This window comes from Heteronotia binoei, chromosome 9 (genome assembly GCF_032191835.1).
Source record: "Heteronotia binoei isolate CCM8104 ecotype False Entrance Well chromosome 9, APGP_CSIRO_Hbin_v1, whole genome shotgun sequence".
In the NCBI taxonomy this organism is placed as follows: Eukaryota; Metazoa; Chordata; class Lepidosauria; order Squamata; family Gekkonidae; genus Heteronotia; species Heteronotia binoei.
The window spans coordinates 123476503-123496395 of record NC_083231.1 but is presented as its reverse complement, the minus strand read 5'-3'; the positions used below and the strand labels follow the sequence as shown (position 1 = coordinate 123496395).

Below are 19893 nucleotides of genomic sequence, written 5' to 3'. Positions count from 1 at the left end.
GCCTCGGCCTCTATGGCCTCTTTTTGGACATCCAGAGGATCTGGTTGGCCACTGGATTCAGGCTGCTAGCCGTCTTGGTCTGAAGCACAAAGCAAAGTCTGAGTCCAGTGGCACCTTTTGAACCCACAATGTTGACTTCTGGGTATCAGCTTGTACGAGCCTGCGTGGTGTGTGAGGCAGGATGCTGGACTGGATAGCCGCTGGTCTGATCCTGTAGGGCTCTTCTTCTGTTCTTATGTACCTTCTTCTGTTCTTATGTACCTTCTGTTCTAAAGAGCCCCGTAGCACAAAGTGGTGATCTCCAGTATTGCAGTCCAAGCTCTGCTCACAACCTGTTCGATCCCGGCGGAAGCTGGGTTCAGGTAGCCGACTCAAGTTTGACTAGGGTTGCCAATCCCCAGGTTGGGGCAGGGGATCCCCCAATTTGGAGACCCTCCCCCGGCTTCAGGGTCGTCAGAAAGCGGGGGGAGGGGAGGGAAATGTCTGCTGGGAACTCTGTTATTCCCTATGGAGATTTATTCCCATAGAAAATAATGGCGAATTGATCCACGGGTATCTGGGGCTCTAGGGGGGGGGCTGTTTTTTGAGGTAGAGGCACCAAATTTTCAGTACTTCATCTAGTGCCTCTCCCCAAAATATCCCCCAATTTTCAAAACGATTGGACCAGGGGATCCAATTCTATGAGCCCCAAAAGAAGGTGCCCCTATCCTTCATTATTTCCTATGGAAGGAAACCATTGAAAAGGTGTGCCGTCCCTTTAAATGTGATGGCCAGAACTCCCTTTGGAGTTCAATGATGCTTGTCACAGCCTTGATCTTGGCTCCACCCCAATGTCTCCTGGCTCCACCCCCAAAGTCCCCAGATATTTCTCAAATTGGACTTGGCAACCCTAAGGTTGACTCAGCCTTCCATCTTTCCGAGGAGGTCGGTAGAATGAGCACCCAGCTTGCTGGGGGGACAGTGTAGATGACTGGAGAAGGCAAGAGCAAACCACCCTGTAAAAACTCTGCCATGAAAACGTTGTGATGTGACGTCACCCGAGAGTCGGAAACGACTGGTGCTTGCACAGGGGACTACCTTGACCTTTTTTAACCTAAACTCTCCTCAATGGGTCTGTCACGATCCTGGGCCTAGTGAGGCCTGCAGGCCGCAGGGAAGCCTGTTTAGGAATACTGGGAAGAGCCTACATTTCCCAGGATCCCCTCTGCCCCTCTGATTGGGTAGCAAGGGGTTTGGAGGGAAACAGGCCCAGAGAGGGGTGGGGCCTGGGAAGAGAATATAAAAGCCAAGCCCAGGAGGTGAGTGTTCTTTCCCTGGAAGGCTTACCTGGAGGCAGGCTATTGCCTGGAGAGCTGGAAGCAAGGGAAAGGCCCTTACCCAACGGGGATAAGTGTAGTATTAGAGTAGGGACTGTAGAGACAGATGTGTTAGTGCATTTATTTATTTTCCCTTCCCCCTTTTACTGTTTCATGCACCTTGTTAATTTATATTGCACTGCAATAAACCTTTTTGTTGTTGTTCCCTCTGCCTGGTCCTCATGCCTATTATTTGGCCTAAGCTACAGGAGGCCTGAAGGGCTTGGGGGGGGTACTCTGGGCCTTCTCAAGGGGATAGGGTTGCCAATCCCCAGGTGGGGGCAGGGGATCCCCCGGTTTGGAGGCCCTCCCCCCGCTTCAGGGTCATCAGAAAGCACGAGGAGGGGAGGGGAGGGGAGGGAAATGTCTGCTGGGAACTCTGTTATTCCCCATGGAGATTTATTCCCATAGAAAATAATGGAGAATTGATCCATGGGTATCTGGCGCTCTGGAGGGGCTGTTTTCTGAGGTAGAGGCACCAAATTTTCAGTATAGCATCTAGTGCCTCTCCCCAAAATATCCCCCAAGTTTCAAAAAGATTGGACCAGGGGATCCGATTCTATGAGCCCCAAAAGAAGGTGCCCCTATCCTTCATTATTTCCTATGGAAGGAAGGCATTGAAAAGGTGCGCCGTCCCTTTAAATGTGATGGCCAGAACTCCCTTTGGAGTTCAATTATGCTTGTCACAGCCTTGATCTTGGCTCCACCCCTAATGCCTCCTGGCTCCACCCCCAAAGTCCCCAGATATTTCTTGAATTGGACTTGGCAACCCTACAAAGGGAACCCTCAACCCAGAGTGGTGGCAGCACTTGGTAAGACCCCCCTGGGGAAAGGGTCTCTAGTCCTGAATCTTCAGGGATTTCCCGACCTGGGGCAGGCAGCCCTATGCCGCACCGTTCCCGAGGGGGGTGCGCCGAGCCCCCCCAAGACACCAGAGCAGACTGGCTTTGTCTGTAGTTGTCATTTAATTTCCGTGACAGGAACACACTCACGCACACACGCAGCCACGCACAAGCACACGTCACATTGACATTTGGTAAGCAGTCTTTGAAACCCCCCTTTCCCAAGAGAAGCCCCCCGGGAGGGAATTCGGTGTGAGTGGGAGGACGAGAGGCCGGGAGGGGCGTGGATCGGGGCTTTCTTTTGACACTTGGCTGGCGTCTTTCCGTGTGAGCATGATGCACGAGGAGGAGGAGGAGGAATTAAGGACTTGGCTTCTTGCTCGGTATCGTGCTGCCTTTCCTCTCCAGCCGCATGTAAGGCTCGAAGGCAGAAGTCCCCAGTCCGTAACTGGCAGGTAATTCGTGGAGGCTCCCCAGCAGTGGGCCGCTGAAACACAGCGGAGTGGTGGGGAGCCGTGGGGAAGCCGAGGAGGCCAAGGTGGGGACGGGCAAGTTGAAGCCCCCCGTCCCGGGAGGGCTTCCCCTGCTGCTGAGCCCCGGCGAGGTGCTTCCTGAGGTCCCCAAAGAGGACCCGTTGCCAGAAGAAGAGCCGATGGGGTTGGAGGTCGGGGAGAGCAGCGTCGGAGGTGCTGGGACGGACAAGAGTCTGCCTTGTTCCAGGAGTCGCAGGATGTTGCACGTGGCGAAGGACTCAGAGGTGGCCGTGGCCCGCTTCTCAGAGTCCTTGCTCTGGTCCTTCTTCTGCTTGGTGCGGCGATTCTGGAACCAAACCTTGACCTGGGGTGGAGATGGGAGTAAGAGAAAGAAGAGACAGTCACCACCAGGCGCCAAGCAGCATCGAGCCCACGGAAGTAGGCTTCCCAACCCTCCCGCCCTGGCGGGGGACCCCAGGATTTCCACCCTCTTCCCCCACTCCCCCAAAAAAGGGAAGCGGGGGGAGAGGGGGGAAACGGTGCCGAGCCGCCAGATCCTGGAGCCGGCGAGGCCGCCGCGCCGCTGCCGCCCCCTCCCCGCCCACCGCAGTTTCTCCTCCGAGATGGGCCCAGCCTGGGCCCATCTCGGAGGAGCAGCCAGGAGGCGGCAGCAGCGCAGGGGAGGGCGAGGCAGGCCAGGAGCATGGCGAGCCGCGAATCTGGGCCCTTCTAGGACCCGGATTTGTGGCTCGCCACGCTCCCGGCCCACCTCCACCCCCCCCCCCTCCGCTTCCGTCCCAGAGGCGGAGCGGGCGAGGCGGCAGCAGCGCGGTGGCCGCTGCCGCCTCTACTCTGCTCGCCGTGGCTGCTCCTCCAAGATGCGCTCAGGCTGCGGCCATCTCAGAGGAGCAGCCACGGCGAGCGGAGCAGAGGCGGCAGCTGCGGGGCGGCTCGCCACGCTCCCCGGCGCCGTTTCCCCTTTCCCCCCTAGCTCCACCCCAGTGTCTCCTGGCTCCACCCCCAAAGTCCCCAGATATTTCTGGGGTTGGATTTGGCAACCCTACACGGAAGTGCCAGCCAAGGTTCCCACGAACCTGCAGAGTCTTGGGAGCAAAAATTCTACTTTGTGAGCTCCTTGCATTGAAATGGCGAGCTCCTGGCATTCCTGTGGTGAGCCACTGCACAAATTATTGTGCTCTGGGGCCATTTTCCCCGAGCGAAGACAAAAAAACGTGTGAGCGGGAGGCTAAAAATCTGTGAGCTAGCTCACGTGAACTCAGCGTAGAGGGAACACTGGTGCCAGCCGCAGGGGGGGGGGGGAAAGCCACAGGTCAAAGCCTTGGCTCACAAGTGCAAGGAACAGGGGCGTAGCCAGGATTTTAAAAGTGAGGGGGCTTCTTAAAATGCCAGGGGGCACCCTTTCCCTTTCTTTATGGGGCTTGCCACTTCTCAGAAGCTTCCTGGGTACGGACAAAAGCTGGAGGCTCTGAACGTGGCCAAGTGGAAGCAGCCCAACTGAAAGGTTTGGCGTCAAGAAGGGACTGCGCTTTGCATGCAAGTGGGGTGGGGTTTTCCTTCCACCCCCCTCTCCCCCACCCTGGAACTTTGCAACCAGCAGCTTCATCCATCCCCCGCCCATCCCTGGCCCGGCCGGTAGCTACGAGGGGGCCTGTGGGGGCACAGCCCCCAACTTCTTGCCAAAGCCTCCTGACTCCGGGGCCCCCAGGAGCCCCCAGGGCCTCAGCCATTTTGGCAGGAGCAGCCACCAGCCCCGCGAGCGACTTGGTGATGGAGAGGTCGTTTGTGGGGCCTGCAGCAGCAGAAGAAGAACAATGCCCTCCTCATGCTCCACATAGGGATGCCAATCTCCAGGTGAGGCCTGGACATTCCTTAGAATCAGTTTATCACCAGACTACAGAGATTAGTTCCCCTGGAGCAAATGGATAGTTTGGTGGGTGGATACTTAGTGGCATTATACCCCCACTAAGGCATTACCCCCTCTATGGCACTGTACCCATAAGGTCCCAGGCATAGAATCATAGAGTTGGAAGGGACCTAATCTAACCCCCTGCACAATGCAGGAAACTCACAAACACCTCCCCCTAAATTCACGGGATCTTCATCACTGTCAGATGGCCATCCAGCCTCTGTTGAAAAACCTCCAAGGAAGGAGAGCCCACCACCTCCTGAGGAGGAAGCCTGTTCCACTGAGGAATCACTCTAACGGTCAGGAAGTTCTTCCTAATAGAATCCTAGAGTTGGAAGGAACCTCCAGGGTCATCTAGTCCAACCCCCTGCACAATGCAGGAAACTCACAAACACCTCCCCCTAAATTCACAGGATCTTCATCACTGTCAGATGGCCATCCAGCCTCTGTTGAAAAACCTCCAAGGAAGGAGAGCCCACCACCTCCTAAGGAGGAAGCCTGTTCCACTGAGGAATCACTCTAATGGTCAGGAAGTTCTTCCTAATAGAATCCTAGAGTTGGAAGGAACCTCCAGGGTCATCTAGTCCAACCCCCTGCACAATGCAGGAAACTCACAAACACCTCCCCCTAAATTCACAGGATATTCATCACTGTCAGATGACCATCCAGCCTCTTTTGAAAAACCTCCAAGGAAGGAGAGTCCACCACCTCCTAAGGAGGAAGCCTGTTCCACTGAGGAATCACTCTAATGGTCAGAAAGTTCTTCCTAATAGAATCCTAGAGTTGGAAGGAACCTCCAGGGTCATCTAGTCCAACCCCCTGCACAATGCAGGAAACTCACAAACCCCTCCCCCTAAATTCACAGGATATTCATCACTGTCAGATGGCCATCCAGCCTCTGTTGAAAAACCTCCAAGGAAGGAGAGCCCACCACCTCCTGAGGAGGAAGCCTGTTCCACTGAGGAATCACTCTAACGGTCAGGAAGTTCTTCCTAATAGAATCCTAGAGTTGGAAGGAACCTCCAGGGTCATCTAGTCCAACCCCCTGCACAATGCAGGAAACTCACAAACACCTCCCCCTAAATTCACAGGATATTCATCACTGTCAGATGGCCATCCAGCCTCTGTTGAAAAACCTCCAAGGAAGGAGAGCCCACCACCTCCCAAGGAGGAAGCCTGTTCCACTGAGGAATCACTCTAACGGTCAGGAAGTTCTTCCTAAACTCCATCCCCAAATCTCCAGGAGTTTCCCAGCTTGGATCTGGCAACCCTATACTTATATCTCCTGGAATTTCCCAACCAGGTTGGCAACCCTAGCTCCTGAGGGAGCCTTTCTTCTAGCCAGATCTAGTCCAGCGGTCCAGCTCACAGGAAACTCGCTTTGTTATTGTCTTTTCCTATCAGCAACCAGGAGCTTTCCAGTCTCTCTGCCCTGATTCCAAAGTGCTCCCCGAATTCTCCAGTAACATCAGCAGCAGTCTGGGATTTAGGAAAGGAAAGGTCCCCTGTGCAAGCACCAGTCGTTTCCAACTCTGGGGTGACGTTGCTTTCACAACGTTTTCACGGCAGACTTTTTACGAGGCGGTTTGCCATTGCCTTCCCCAATCTTTTACGCTTTCCCCCCAGCAAGCTGGGTACCTCGGAAGGATGGAAGGCCGAGTCAACCTCGGGCCGGCTACCTGAACCCAGCTTCCGCCGGAATCGAACTCAGGTCGTGAGCAGAGAGTTCAGACCGCTGCTTTACCACCTGGGATTTGCACTGCTATAAATAGGGATCGGATGACACTAATCTGGGTGAGTCACAGAGGTCTCTGGAGGCCTGCAAGCTACTCCAGCAAGGGCGAGGGAGGCTGGAGGATGCCCGCTGACCTGGTGGCCGAGGGAGACGGACAGACACGAAGCTGCCTGTTCCAAAGAAGACCTGGCCTACTTTGCACATGAACTAGGTCGCCCTTGGGGATCCCAGAGTCCTCGCAGACGGGAGAGATCGGCTCATCTGAGTCCTCGGTCAAATAGGATTGCCAGGTCCGATTCAAGAAGTATCTGGGGACTTTGGGGGTGGAGCCAGGAGACATTGGGGGTGGAGCCAGGAGCAAGGGTGTGACGAGCAGAATGGAACTCCCAAGGAAGTTCTGGCCATCACATATAAAGGGATCGCACACCTTTTCAATGCCTTCCCTTGATTGAGAAATAATGAAGGAGAGGGGCACCTTCTTTGGGGGCTCATAGAATTGGACCCCCTGGTCCAATCCTTTTGAAACTTGGGGGGTGTTTCGAGGAGAGGCACTGGATGCTATGCTGCAAAAAACAGCACCCCGAGCCTCAGGTATCAGCTGATCAATTCTCCATTATACCCAATGGGAATGGGTCTCCATAGGGAATAATAGAGTGCCCAGCAGACATTTCCCTCCTCCCACCCTGCTATCTGATGACCCTGAAGAGGAGCGAGGGGTCCTCCAAACCAGGGGATCCCCTGCCCTCACCTGGAGATTGGCAACCCTACAATCAAGTGTGGTTGAGACTAAAAGAGTCCAAGGAAAGGAACAGCTGCTCCACATCGGCTGTTTGGGGGAAATGGCGGGGCTTTGCTAGCACATGGAATCTGCCTTGTTGGTTTAAACTTGCAAAAGCCTGGAGGATGACTCCCACGTTGGGTTTATGTGAATTTCATTTAGATTATAGGTGGAGTCTGCGGAATCAGTGTAGACCAGGGGTGGCCAACGGTAGCTCTCCTGATGTTTTTTGCCTAAAACTCCCATCAGCCCCAGCCAGCATGGCCAATGGCTGGGGCTGATGGGAGTTGTAGGCAAAAAAACATCTGGAGAGCTACCGTTGGCCACCCCTGGTGTAGACCAATAAGCATCAATTGATGCTGGGAAATGGAGAAAATGCAAGAAAGGACAAGAAGAAGAAGAAGAAGAAGAAGATATTGGATTTATATCCCGCCCTCCACTCCAAAGAGTCTGAGAGCGGCTCACAATCTCCTTTACCTTCCTCCTCCACAACAGACACCCTGTGAGGTGGGTGGGGCTGGAGAGGGCTCTCACAGCAGCTGCCCTTTCAGGGACAACCTCTGCCAGAGCTCTGGCTGACCCAAGGCCATGCTAGCAGATGCAAGTGGAGGAGTGGGGAATCCAACCCGGTTCTCCCAGATAAGAGAGCTATGGCTGCCCCAAGGCCATCCCAGCAGCTGCAAGTAGAGGAGTGGGGAATCCAACCCGGTTCTCCCAGATAAGAGAGCTATGGCTGCCCCAAGGCCATCCCAGCAGCTGCAAGTGGAGGAGTAGGGAATCAAACCCGGTTCTCCCAGATAAGAGAGCTCTGGCTGACTCAAGGCCATTCCAGCAGGTGCAAGTGGAGGAGTGGGGAATCAAACCCGGTTCTCCCAGATAAGAGAGCTCTGGCTGACCCAAAGCCATTCCAGCAGCTGCAAGTGGAGGAGTGGGGAATCAAACCCGGTTCTCCCAGATAAGAGCTCTGGCTGACCCAAGGCCATTCCAGCAGCTGCAAGTGGAGGAGTGGGGAATCCAACCCAGTTCTCCCAGATAAGAGAGCTCTGGCTGACTCAAGGCCATTCCAGCAGCTGCAAGTGGAGGAGTGGGGAATCAAACCCGGTTCTCCCAGATAAGAGAGCTCTGGCTGACTCAAGGCCATTCCAGCAGGTGCAAGTGGAGGAGTGGGGACTCAAACCCGGTTCTCTTAGATAAGAGTCCTCACACTTAACCACTACACCAAACTGGCTCTCCTTTAAAGAGGCATCTTGCCACTATTCTGGGTTGGAGACCATACCCCCTCTAAGCTGTGGAGCCTTGTGAGCAAAAATTTGGCGTTGTGAGCTAGTACTGGCATTAAAGTTGCGAGCCACTGCATACATAAATTTGCTCTGGGGCCATTTTTCCTGAGCGAACACAAGAAAATGTTAGCCAGAGGCTAAAAAAACATGCTAACTCAGCTTCGAAGAAGAAGACTGCAGATTTATACCACACCCTTCTCTCTGAATCAGAGACTCAGAGCGGCTTACAATCTCCTCTATCTTCTCCCCCCCACCAGACACCCTGTGAGGTGAGTGGGGCTGAGAGGGCTCTGACAGAAGCTGCCCTTTCAAGGACAACTCCTGCGATAGCTATGGCTGACCCAAGGCCATTCCAGCAGCTGCAAGTGGAGGAGTGGGGAATCAAACCCTGTTCTCCCAGATAAGAGAGCTATGGCTGACCCAAGGCCATTCCAGCAGGTGCAAGTGGAGGAGTGGGGAATCAAACCCGGTTCTCCCAGATAAGAGAGCTATGGCTGACCCAAGGCCATTACTGCAGCTGCAAGTGGAGCAGTGGGGAATCAAACCCTGTTCTCCCAGGTAAGAGAGCTCTGCCTGACCCAAGGGCATTCCAGGAGGTGCAAGTGGAGGAGTGGGGAATCAAACCCGGTTCTCCCAGATAAGAGAGCTCTGGCTGACCCAAGGCCATTCCTGCAGCTGCTAGTGGAGCAGTGGGGATTCCAACCCGGTTCTCCCAGATAAGAGAGCTATGGCTGACCCAAGGCCATTCCATCAGCTGCAAGTGGATCAGTGGGGAATCCAACCCGGTTCTCCCAGATAAGAGAGCTATGGCTGACCCAAGGCCATTCCTGCAGCTGCAAGTGGAGCAGTGGGGAATCCAACCCGGTTCTCCCAGATAAGAGAGCTCAGGGTGACCCAAGGCCATTCCAGCAGCTATAAGTGGAGGAGTGGGGAATCCAACCCGGTTCTCCCAGATAAGAGAGCTCTGGCTGACTCAAGGCCATTCCAGCAGGTGCAGGTGGAGGAGTGGGGAATCAAACCCGGTTCTCCCAGATAAGAGAGCTCTGGTGACCCAAGGCCATTCCAACAGGTGCAAGTGGAGGAGTGGGGAATCCAACCCGGTTCTCCCAGATAAGAGAGCTATGGCTGACCCAAGGCCATTCCAGCAGCTGCAAGTGGATCAGTGGGGAATCCAACCCGGTTCTCCCAGATAAGAGAGCTATGGCTGACCCAAGGCCATTCCTGCAGCTGCAAGTGGAGCAGTGGGGAATCCAACCCGGTTCTCCCAGATAAGAGAGCTCAGGGTGACCCAAGGCCATTCCAGCAGCTATAAGTGGAGGAGTGGGGAATCCAACCCGGTTCTCCCAGATAAGAGAGCTCTGGCTGACTCAAGGCCATTCCAGCAGGTGCAGGTGGAGGAGTGGGGAATCAAACCCGGTTCTCCCAGATAAGAGAGCTCTGGTGACCCAAGGCCATTCCAACAGGTGCAAGTGGAGGAGTGGGGAATCCAACCCGGTTCTCCCAGATAAGAGAGCTATCGCTGACCCAAGGCCATTCCAGCAGCTGCAAGTGGAGGAGGGGGGAATCCAACTCGGTTCTCCAAGATAAGAGAGCTACGGCTGACCCAAGGGCATTCCAGCAGCTGCAAGTGGAGGAGTGGGGAATCAAACCCAGTTCTACCAGATAAGAGTCTGCACACTTCACCACACTTAAACTGGCACTTAAACTGAGAACAGTTTTGAGGTTGTTGTGTATTTGCATTAATAGCAGCCACATGTTGTTAAATGAACCTTAAATAAACAATTAAAATGTTTTACATAAAATAAATAGTTTGGCCTGCCCCCAGTAAGGGTTACTGGCCCTCCTTTCTGATTCTGGTGTTTGTTCATGTTTATTGAACTCTTTCTGCATTTCTCATTGTTCAAATTTTTTAATTTTTTTTAAATTCACCACCTTGAAGACCCAGTTGATGGGAAGGCTGCTACATTTAAAATAATAATAACTAGTTAAAATTTTCCCTTCTCTTATTCTGGAAAGCTCCTCTGCCAGAATTGTGGTAAGAACTTTAGTTCAGGGGTGTAAACTCATAAGAACAAAAGAGAAGCCAAGCTGGATCAGGCCAGTGGCCCATCCAGTCCAACACTTTGTGTCACATAAGAACATTAAAGAAGCCCTGTTGGATCAGGCCAATGGCCCACCCAGTACAACACTCTGTGTCACATAAGAACATCAGAGAAGCCCTGTTGGATCAGGCCAGTGGCCCATCCAGTCCAACACTCTGTGCCACATAAGAACATAAGAGAAGCCATGTTGGATCAGGCCAATGGCCCCTCCAGTCCAACACTCTGTGTCACATAAGAACATAAGAGAAGCCATGTTGGATCAGGCCAGTGGCCCATCCAGTCCAACACTTTGTGTCACATAAGAACATTAAAGAAGCCCTGTTGGATCAGGCCAATGGCCCATCCAGTCCAACACTCTGTGTCACATAAGAGAAGACATGTTGAATCAGGCCAATGGCCCATCCAGTCCAACACTCTGTGTCACATAAGAACATAAGAGAAGCCCTGTTGGATCAGGCCAGTGGCCCATCCAGTCCAACACTCTGTGTCACAGAAGAACATAAGAGAAGCCATGTTGGATCAGGCCAATGGCCCATCCAGTCCAACACTCTGTGTCACATAAGAACATAAGAGAAGCCCTGTTGGATCAGGCCAATGGCCCATCCAGTCCAACACTCTGTGTCACATAAGAACATAAGAGAAGCCTTGTTGGATCAGGCCAGTGGCCCATCCAGTCCAACACTCTGTGTCACATAAGAACATAAGAGAAGCCCTGTTGGATCAGGCCAATGGCCCATCCAGTCCAACACTCTGTGTCACATAAGAACATAAGAGAAGCCATGTTGAATCAGGCCAATGGCCGATCCAGTCCAAGACTCTGTGTCACATAAGAACATAAGAGAAGCCCTGTTGGATCAGGCCAGTGGCCCATACAGTCCAATACTCTGTGTCACATAAGAATATAAGAGAAGCCATGTTGAATCAGGCCAATGGCCCCTCCAGTCTAACACTCTGTGTCACATAAGAACATAAGAGAAGCCCTGTTGGATCAGGTCAGTGGCCCATCCAGTCCAACACTCTGTGTCACATAAGAACATGAGAAGCCCTGTTGGATCAGGCCAGTGGCCCATCCAGTTCAACACTCTGTGTCACATAAGAACATAAGAGAAGCCATATTGGATCAGGCTAGTTGCCCATCCAGTCCAACACTGTGTGTCACATAAGAATTTAAGAGAAACCCTGTTGGATCAGGCCAATGACCCATCCAGTCCAACACTCTGTGTCACATAAGAACATAAGAGAAGCCCTGTTGGATCAGGCCAGCGGCCCATCCAGTCCAACACTCTGTGTCACATAAGAACATTAAAGAAGCCCTGTTGGATCAGGCCAGTGGCCCCTCCAGTCCAAAACTCTGTGTCACATAAGAACATAAGAGAAGCCATGTTGAATCAGGCCAATGGCCCATCCAGTCCAACACTCTGTGTCACATAAGACTTCAGGTAGTGCAGAATGTGGCGGCCAGGCTGTTGGTGGGACTACCTAGATGGGAACACGTACGGCCTGGGCTGCGGGATCTGCATTGGCTGCCGGTCGTCTACCGTGTTCGCTATAAGGTGCTGGTTATTACCTTTAAAGCCTTATATGGCCGAGGACCTGCCTTCCTTAGGGACCGCCTCTCCCCATATGTTCTCCGGAGAGCACTGAGATCTAGCTCCCAAAACCTCTTACAAATCCCTGGGCCAAGAGAGGCTAGACTGAAGACAACTAGGGAGCAAGCCTTTTCAGCAATGGCCCCTTGATGGTGGAACCAACTTCCAGAGATGGTGCGAGCCCTGCGGGACTTGAATCAGTTCCGCAGGGCTTGCAAAACCTTTCTTTTTCAGCTCGCATTTAAGTCAAGACCAGACCAAATTGACTAAATTGTTTTGTAGCCTTAACCATCTTATGCATAACTGTAACTGACAGTAATGATTGTATGACAGTATGTATAATTGAGATTGATAGTAGTTATAGCACCTGTCTTATCTATTTTAATTAATTTTTGTAATTGAACTGTATTTTAAATCATTGTTTATTTTGTATTTTATCTAAATCATGGCATGCCATGTCTGTGAGCCGCCCTGAGCCCGCCTTTGGCGGGGGAGGGCGGGATATAAGAATAAAACTTACTTACTTACTTACTTACATAAGAGAAGCCATATTGGATCAGGCGAATGGCCCATCCAGTCCAACACTCTGTGTCACATAAGAATATAAGAGAAGCCCTGTTGGATCAAGCCAATGGCTCATCCAGTCCAACACTCTGTGTCACATAAGAACATAAGAGAAGCCCTGTTGGATCAGGCCAGTGGCCCATCCAGTCCAACACAATGTGTCACATAAGAACATAAGAGAAGCCCTGTTGGATCAGGCCAATGGCCCATCCAGTGCAACACTCTGTGCCACATAAGAACATAAGAGAAGCCCTGTTGGATCAGGCCAATGGCCCATCCAGTCCAATTTGGAATATTAACAAATTTATTGTAAGAATTATATATCCTAGAGCTTGTTAAAAGATGGAAAAGGATGTAAAGAAGCTAATATGTTCCTTATGCTTCAATGTATATGTATGTATGATGTGTTTTAAAATAAAGTAACTAGGTAAACAAAAATAAAATAAAATAAATGTGATGGCCAGAACTGCCTTTGGAGTTCAATGATGCTTGTCACGCCCCTGCTCTTGGCTCTAAAAGTGGGAGAGCCAGTCTGGTGTAACAGACTGTTATCTGGGAGAACCGGGTTTGATTCCCCACTCCTCCACTTGCACCTGCTAGCATGGCCTTGGGTCAGCCGTAGCTCTGGCAGAGGTTGTTCTTGAAAGGGCAACTGCTGGGAGAGCCCTCTCAGCCCCACCCACCTCAAAGGGTGTCTGTTGTGGGGGGAGAAGATATAGGAGCTTGTAAGCCGCCCTGAGTCTCTGATTCACAGAGAAGGGCGGGTATAAATCTGCAGTTCTTCTCCTTCGACTCCCAAAGGCTCCTGGCTCCACCCCCAATGTCTCTCAGTGCCGTCCCCCAAAGCCCCGAGATATTTCTTGAACTGGACTTGGCAACCCTGTCCTTGTCTTCCCCCAGGATCCACCCCCACATCCCTAAGAGTTTCCCCACGTGGAATTGGGAACCCTAACCCCCTATCCCCTACGGTAGCCAAGGAGGACCTGCCAACCCTAGAAGACTGGCCTCTCTAGATCTGTAAGGCCATTTCATTTAGGATCATTCAGTGCCAAATAGCACCACTATTTCCAGGGACTTGGCACAGTTTCACCTGCTAGTCCAGAAAAAGCAAATGGAGAACTGGTGTCGGCCCCTGCTGGGAATTCTGCCCTGGGAATTAAGATCCAAAACATGAGCAGAATTCATTGGGAGGTTTGCCTGCAAGCATCAGTCTCCCTTCTTGGCCGGCGTTTTCCTTGGACACGTTTGGTGGCCCTTTCTGCAGGGTTTTCCTTCACCCGAAAGAAAGACGCCACACACATTCGGTGCCCCCGGTGACCCAGCATCACCTGGGGGGTCTGGCAGACCACAGGAAAAGCATTGGGGGGGGGCGCTTGTTCTAATGTGGGCTGCCGCAAGGCGACCTGCCCCAGCCTGGTGTTTTTACAGTTGTGATAAAAGCTGTTGTGTGGTTGTTGTCGTTTTTTAAAGGGCCTTGTCTGAATAAGAAGACTTAATTAGGCATCTGGGGGAATTGCAGAGAAGGGGGTATAATTATTCCCCATCAGCAGAAAGCTCTTCCACCCCACCCCTTGCCTGCTTTCTCATCCCCTCAATTAACTGGGCCTGGATGGAGGAATAAAACCCAAGCTAGCTATTACTGAGACCAGGGACTCAACTGGAGGAAGGGGGGGGTGGGGTCTGAAAGGATCCCCCCCTGCTGCACACAGAGGCGTGCTTGATCGGCTCTCTGCAAACAAAGGCGAGAAGGACAGACCCAAACAGGTCTGCCTATAATTGCAGGGCTCACACTTCCTTTGAGCCGTGTGTTGAAAGGTGGTTAGGCGTGCTTGTGAGCGCAAGCACTCAAAGGAAGTGCTCGCTGTAGCCCCGGTTCCAAGGGGGAGGGAGGGGAGGGGGTAAGGCCTAGGCCTGGCCTTGGCCAGGGATCCTAGTTCAAGTCCAGGCTGCTGAGCTGAGGTTGCCAACTCCAGCTTTGGAAATTCCTGGAGACGTACAGGCACATGTTGTTGATAGGGTTGCCAAGTCCAATTCAGGAAATATCTGGGGACTTTGTGGGTGGAGCCAGGAAACTTTGGGGGTGGAGCCAGGAGACATTAGCGGTGGAGCCAAGATCAAGGCTGTGACAAGCATAATTGAACTCCAAAGGGAGTTCTGGCCATCACATTTAAAGGGACGGCACACCTTTTCAATTCCTTCCTTCCATAGGAAATCATGAAAGATAGGGGCGCCTTCTTTTGGGGCTCATAGAATTGGACCCCCCGGTCCAATCTTTTTGAAACTTGGGGGGTATTTTGGGGAGAGGCACTAGATGCTATACTGAAAATGTGGTGCATCTACCCCAAAAAACAGCCCCCCCAGAGCCCCAGATACCCGTGGATCAATTCTCCATGATTTTCTATGGGAATAAATCTCCATAGGGAATAACAGTTCCCAGCAGACATTTCCCTCCCCTCCCCCCACTTTCTGACGACCCTGAAGCGGGGGGAGGGCCTCCAAAGCGGGGGATCCCCTGCCCCCACCTGGGGATTGGCAACCCTAGTTGTTGAACCAAACTGAATTGCCGATATAGTAGCATAAAAGGATCCCCAAGAGCACTGAATCCCACTGAAAACTAAACGATATTAGCCCCCCAAACTGTTTTTAATTAGCACCAAAACTGATTTTAATTTGTTTTAAATTTGCTATACTGTGGATTTGATGAATTGTTTCAATGTTAAATTGAGTGAATTGTATTGTTACTATGATCTATTACTTTATTTGTTGTGAGCTGTCCTGAACCTGCTTCAGCAGGGAGGGTGGGATATAAATCTAATAAATCAAATCAAATCAATAGTGTATCGTTTGTCTGCTCCTCAGATTCTCTTTTTACTCACTTGATTACCAATTCACATTTGTTTTGTCAGAAACCAGGTATAAGATGTATGGGTGCGACTTACTGGGGAAATTCCCCACTAGAGAAACGTCGACCGCGGGGTGACATGATCGAGGTTTACAAGATTATGCACGGGATAGAGAAGGTAGAGAAAGAAGTCCTTTTCTCCCTTTCTCACAATACAACAACTCATGGGCATTCAATGTAATTGCTGAGCAGATGGGTTAAAATGGATAAAAGAAAGTCTTTCTTCACCCAAAGGGTGATTAACACGTGGAATTCACTGCCACAGGAGGTGGTGGTGGCTACAAGCAGAGACAGCTTCAAGAGGGGATTGTATAAGCATATGGAGCAGAGGTCCATCAGTGGCTCTTAGCCACAGCGTATTGTTGGAACTCTCTGTCTGGGGCAGTGATGCTCCATATTCTTGGTGCTTGGGAGGGGGGCACAGTGGGAGGGCTTCTAGCCCCACTGGTGAACCTCCTGATCACACTAGGGTTTTTTGGCCACTGTGTGACACAGGGTGTTGGACTGGGTGGGCCACTGTCCTGATCCAACATGGCTTCTCTTATATTATGTGACACAGAGTGTTGGACTGGATGGGCCACCTGCCTGATCCAACATGGCTTCTCTTATGTTCTTATGTGACACGGAGTGCTGGACTGGATGGGCCATTGACCTGATCCAACACAGCTTCTGTTATGCTTCTGTGACACAGAGTGTTGGACTGGATGGGCCACTGGCCTGATCCAACAGGGCTTCTCTTATGATCTTCTGAGACACAAAGTGTTGGACTGGATAGGCCATTGGCCTGATCCAACATGGCTTCTCTTATGTTCTTATGTGACACGGAGTGTTGCACTGGATGGGCCACTGGCCTGATCCAACAGGGCTTCTCTTATGTTCTTATGTGACACAGAGTGTTGGACTGGATAGGCCATTGGCCTGATCCAACAGGGCTTCTCTTATGTTCTTATGTGACACAGAGTCTTATGTTCTCTTATGTTCTTAACGCACCTGGATCTACCAAGAATCCTGAGAGTTAACTAAACCGGATGCAAAAGAATAATTTGCTCGTCTTCTATTTGCTATGAGTTTCTTTTCATAACTCTAACTTTTCATAGCCGCCCTGAGCCTGCTTCGGTGGGGTAGGGCGGGATAGAAATCGAATAAAATAAATAATAAATGAATGAATGAATAAATAAATAAAATTTTGAGAGAAGATCATTTTTTTTTTTGCCCAGACCTGGATAGTTCAGGCTAACTTGATCTTGTTGGATCTCAGAAGTTAAGCAGGCTCAGCCCTGGTTAGAACTTGGATGGAAGCCACCAAGGGAGTCCAAGTGGCTACACAGAGACAGGCAGTGACAAGCCACCTCTGAACATCTCTTGCCACGAAAACTCTTTTGCAGGTGCCCATAAGGTGGCTGCAACTGGATGTCCCTTTCGACCACCAATCGTATTCTATGAATGTGAACTTGTGGCAATTTATGGGTCACCTTTATTTTGTTTCTCAGTTGCTGACATCTAGGACAATTGTATCTGTCAGACAATGGAACTCCAAATCAACCGGACTCCATTCGATACAAAGCCTAAGGCTTTATTTGAGAGTTCATAGTTTCTGAGCGTGGAAAGATTGGAACTGATACGTTTTTGCTAGTGAGGAGTCACTTTAAGGAATTGCACATCAAAGGTTTCTAAACAAAACGACATTCCCACGCATTCTTAGTATGAAGTGATACTTTTCACACAGTCACTTTCTCTTATCTCTCTGCGGTCCTTGATCTCACAGGGATGGCCAAACCTCCATGCCCGGAGGCATTTTATCTTCAAAGGGGAATTGCCTTTGTTAGTTCCAGGGACAGGAATTCACACCAGTGTTAGTAATAACTCTGCTCCTACTTTGATAAGCAAGGTCTCTTCCCATGGTTAGGAATATAGGTTAGAAAATGGAGTCAGTTAAGCTAAGCATTTCAGTACAGTATTTTTCCAGTGTCTGACAGTATCATGTGACCAGTGTTCCCTCTGAGTTAGCACGAGCTAGCTTACAGCTTTTTAGCCTCCAGCTAATGCATTTCTGTCTTAGCTCAGGAAGGATCACCCTTCTGGTCACCGCACCTCAAAAAGGATATTATACCACTGGAAAAAGTGCAGAAAAGGGCAACCGGAATGATTAAAGGGTTGGAACACTTTCCCTATGAAGAAAGGTTAAAACGCTTGGGGCTCTTTAGCTTGGAGAAACGTCGACTGCGGGGTGACATGATAGAGGTTTACAAGACGATGCATGGGAGGGAGAAAGTAGAGAAAGAAGTCCTTTTCTCCCTTTCTCACAATACAAGAACTCGTGGGCATTCGATGAAATTGCTGAGCAGTCGGGTTAGAACGGATAAAGGAAGTCCAAAAGGTGATTAACATGTGGGATTCACTGCCACAGGAGGTGACGGCGGCTACAAGCATAGCCAGTTTCAAAAGAGGATTGGATATGGAGCAGAGGTCCATCAGTAGCTATTAGTCACAGCGTATTGTTGGAACTCTCTGTCTGGGGCAGTGATGCTCTGTATTCTTGGTGCCTGGGAGGGGCAACAGTGTGAGGACTTCTCGTGTCCTGGCTCTACTGGTGGACCTCCTGATGGCACCTGAGTTTTGGGAGGCTACTGTGTGACACAGAGTGTTGGACTGGATGGGCCATTGGCCTGATCCAACATGGCTTCTCTTAGGTTCTTATAGATGGAACTCTCTGTGTGGGGCAGTGATGCTCTGTATTCTTGGTGCTTGGGGGGGCCACAGTGGGGGGGCCTCTGGTGTCCCATGGCTCTACTGGTGGACCTCCTGATGGCACCTGGGGTTTATTTTTGGCCACTGTGTGTACAGAATGTTGGACTGGATGGGCCATTGGCCTGATCTAACATGACTTCTCTAATGTTCTTACCCTCGAGCACACTAATTTATGCAGTAGCTCGCGACTTTAATGCCAGTAGCTCACAACTTCAATGCCAGTAGCTCACAAAGAAGAAATTTTGCTCACAAGACTCTGCAGCTTAGAGGGAACATTTGTCCTCATGAGAGAGAGGGGGGGAGAGAGAGACAGAGAGAGAGAGAGAGAGAAAGAGCGATCCAGCAGTGCCTGAGGAGAACCAGTTGAGGTCTTGCAGTGGGAGGTGGTGTCCTTTCCAAAGGAGGAGGTTCCATCTGTCACAGATGCAAGGCACCGAAAAAGTGCTTCCACTTGGCACATTCCCGGTTCTGGAAGGAGGCTGCAGAGCTATCTTCTGCTAGGGCAGCGATTCAGGAGCAAACAAAATAACGGCGTACAGAGATTCTGGGACGACGGCACCGGAGAGGTCTGTTTAATTTATAGCATTGCAATTAAGACGGATGGGTTAAAAATTAATCCGAGTAATAGCCGTTCATAATTCATTGGGATGAGCGAGAGAGACGATTGAACGACATTTTGCGTTACCACAAACATGCGCTCGCACACATGGGGATTGTGTTGGCCTTAGCAGAATTCCCACCCAGAAAACATTGCCATGCAAGAACGTGTGCGCGTGTGCTCCTTCGCACATGTACATGGATGTAACACAATAAATACATATTCAAGTGCGAGGGTTCATCAACTGGCAGAAGGGGGGGCGTTATCTTTGTTGATCCTCCCTCTCCTTTTGTAGACCTCCAGTTACTCCCTCCTGCTGTTCAGGGTTGCCAATCCCCAGGTGGGGGCAGGAGATCCTCCGATTTGGAGGTCCTCCTCCTGCTTCAGGGTCATCAGAAAGCGGGAGTGGGGGAGGGAAATGTCTGCTGGGCACTCCATTATTCCCTATGGAGATTGATTCCTATGGGGTATAATGGAAAATTTGATCTATGGGTATCTGTGGCTCTGGGGGGGGGGCTGTTTTTTTTAGTTAGAGGCACCAAGTTTTCAGCATAGCATCCGGTACCTCTCCTCAAAACACTCCCCACGTTTCAAAAAGATTGGACCAGGGGGTCCAATTCTATGAGTTCCCAAAGAAGGTGCCCTTATCCTTCATTATTTCCAATGGAGGGAAGGCATTTAAAAGGTGTGCCGTTCCTTTAAATGGGATGGCCAGAACTCCCTTTGGGGTTCAATTATGCTTGTCACCACCCTTGCTCCTGGACCCACCCCCAATGTCTCCTGGCTCCACCCCCAGTGTCTCCTGGCTCCACCCCTAAAGTCCCCAGATATTTCTTGAATTAGACCCGGCAACCTTCCTTCTGTTCCTAGGGTGGCATTTCAGGGGAGAAAAGCAGGCAGAAGCGTGTGGGCAGGGTTGCCAGCCTCCAGGTGAAGCCGGCAGATCTCCCAGGATTACATCTGATCTCTAGACTCCAGAGATCAACTCCTAACGGCCCCT

General features: G+C 51.1%; 1 protein-coding gene across 1 annotated transcript in view; it reads right to left on the bottom strand.

Moving 5' to 3' along the window:
- Positions 1–2548: 2548 nt before the first annotated feature.
- The window catches only part of VAX2 (ventral anterior homeobox 2), a 61120-nt gene continuing 43775 nt past the window's right edge, over positions 2549–19893 (bottom strand). Inside the window, exon 3 of the mRNA XM_060247435.1 lies at positions 2549–3034. Within this exon, the coding sequence (XP_060103418.1) occupies positions 2558–3034 (477 nt within the window). The 3' untranslated portion in view covers positions 2549–2557. The remainder of the gene's footprint in view (positions 3035–19893) is intronic.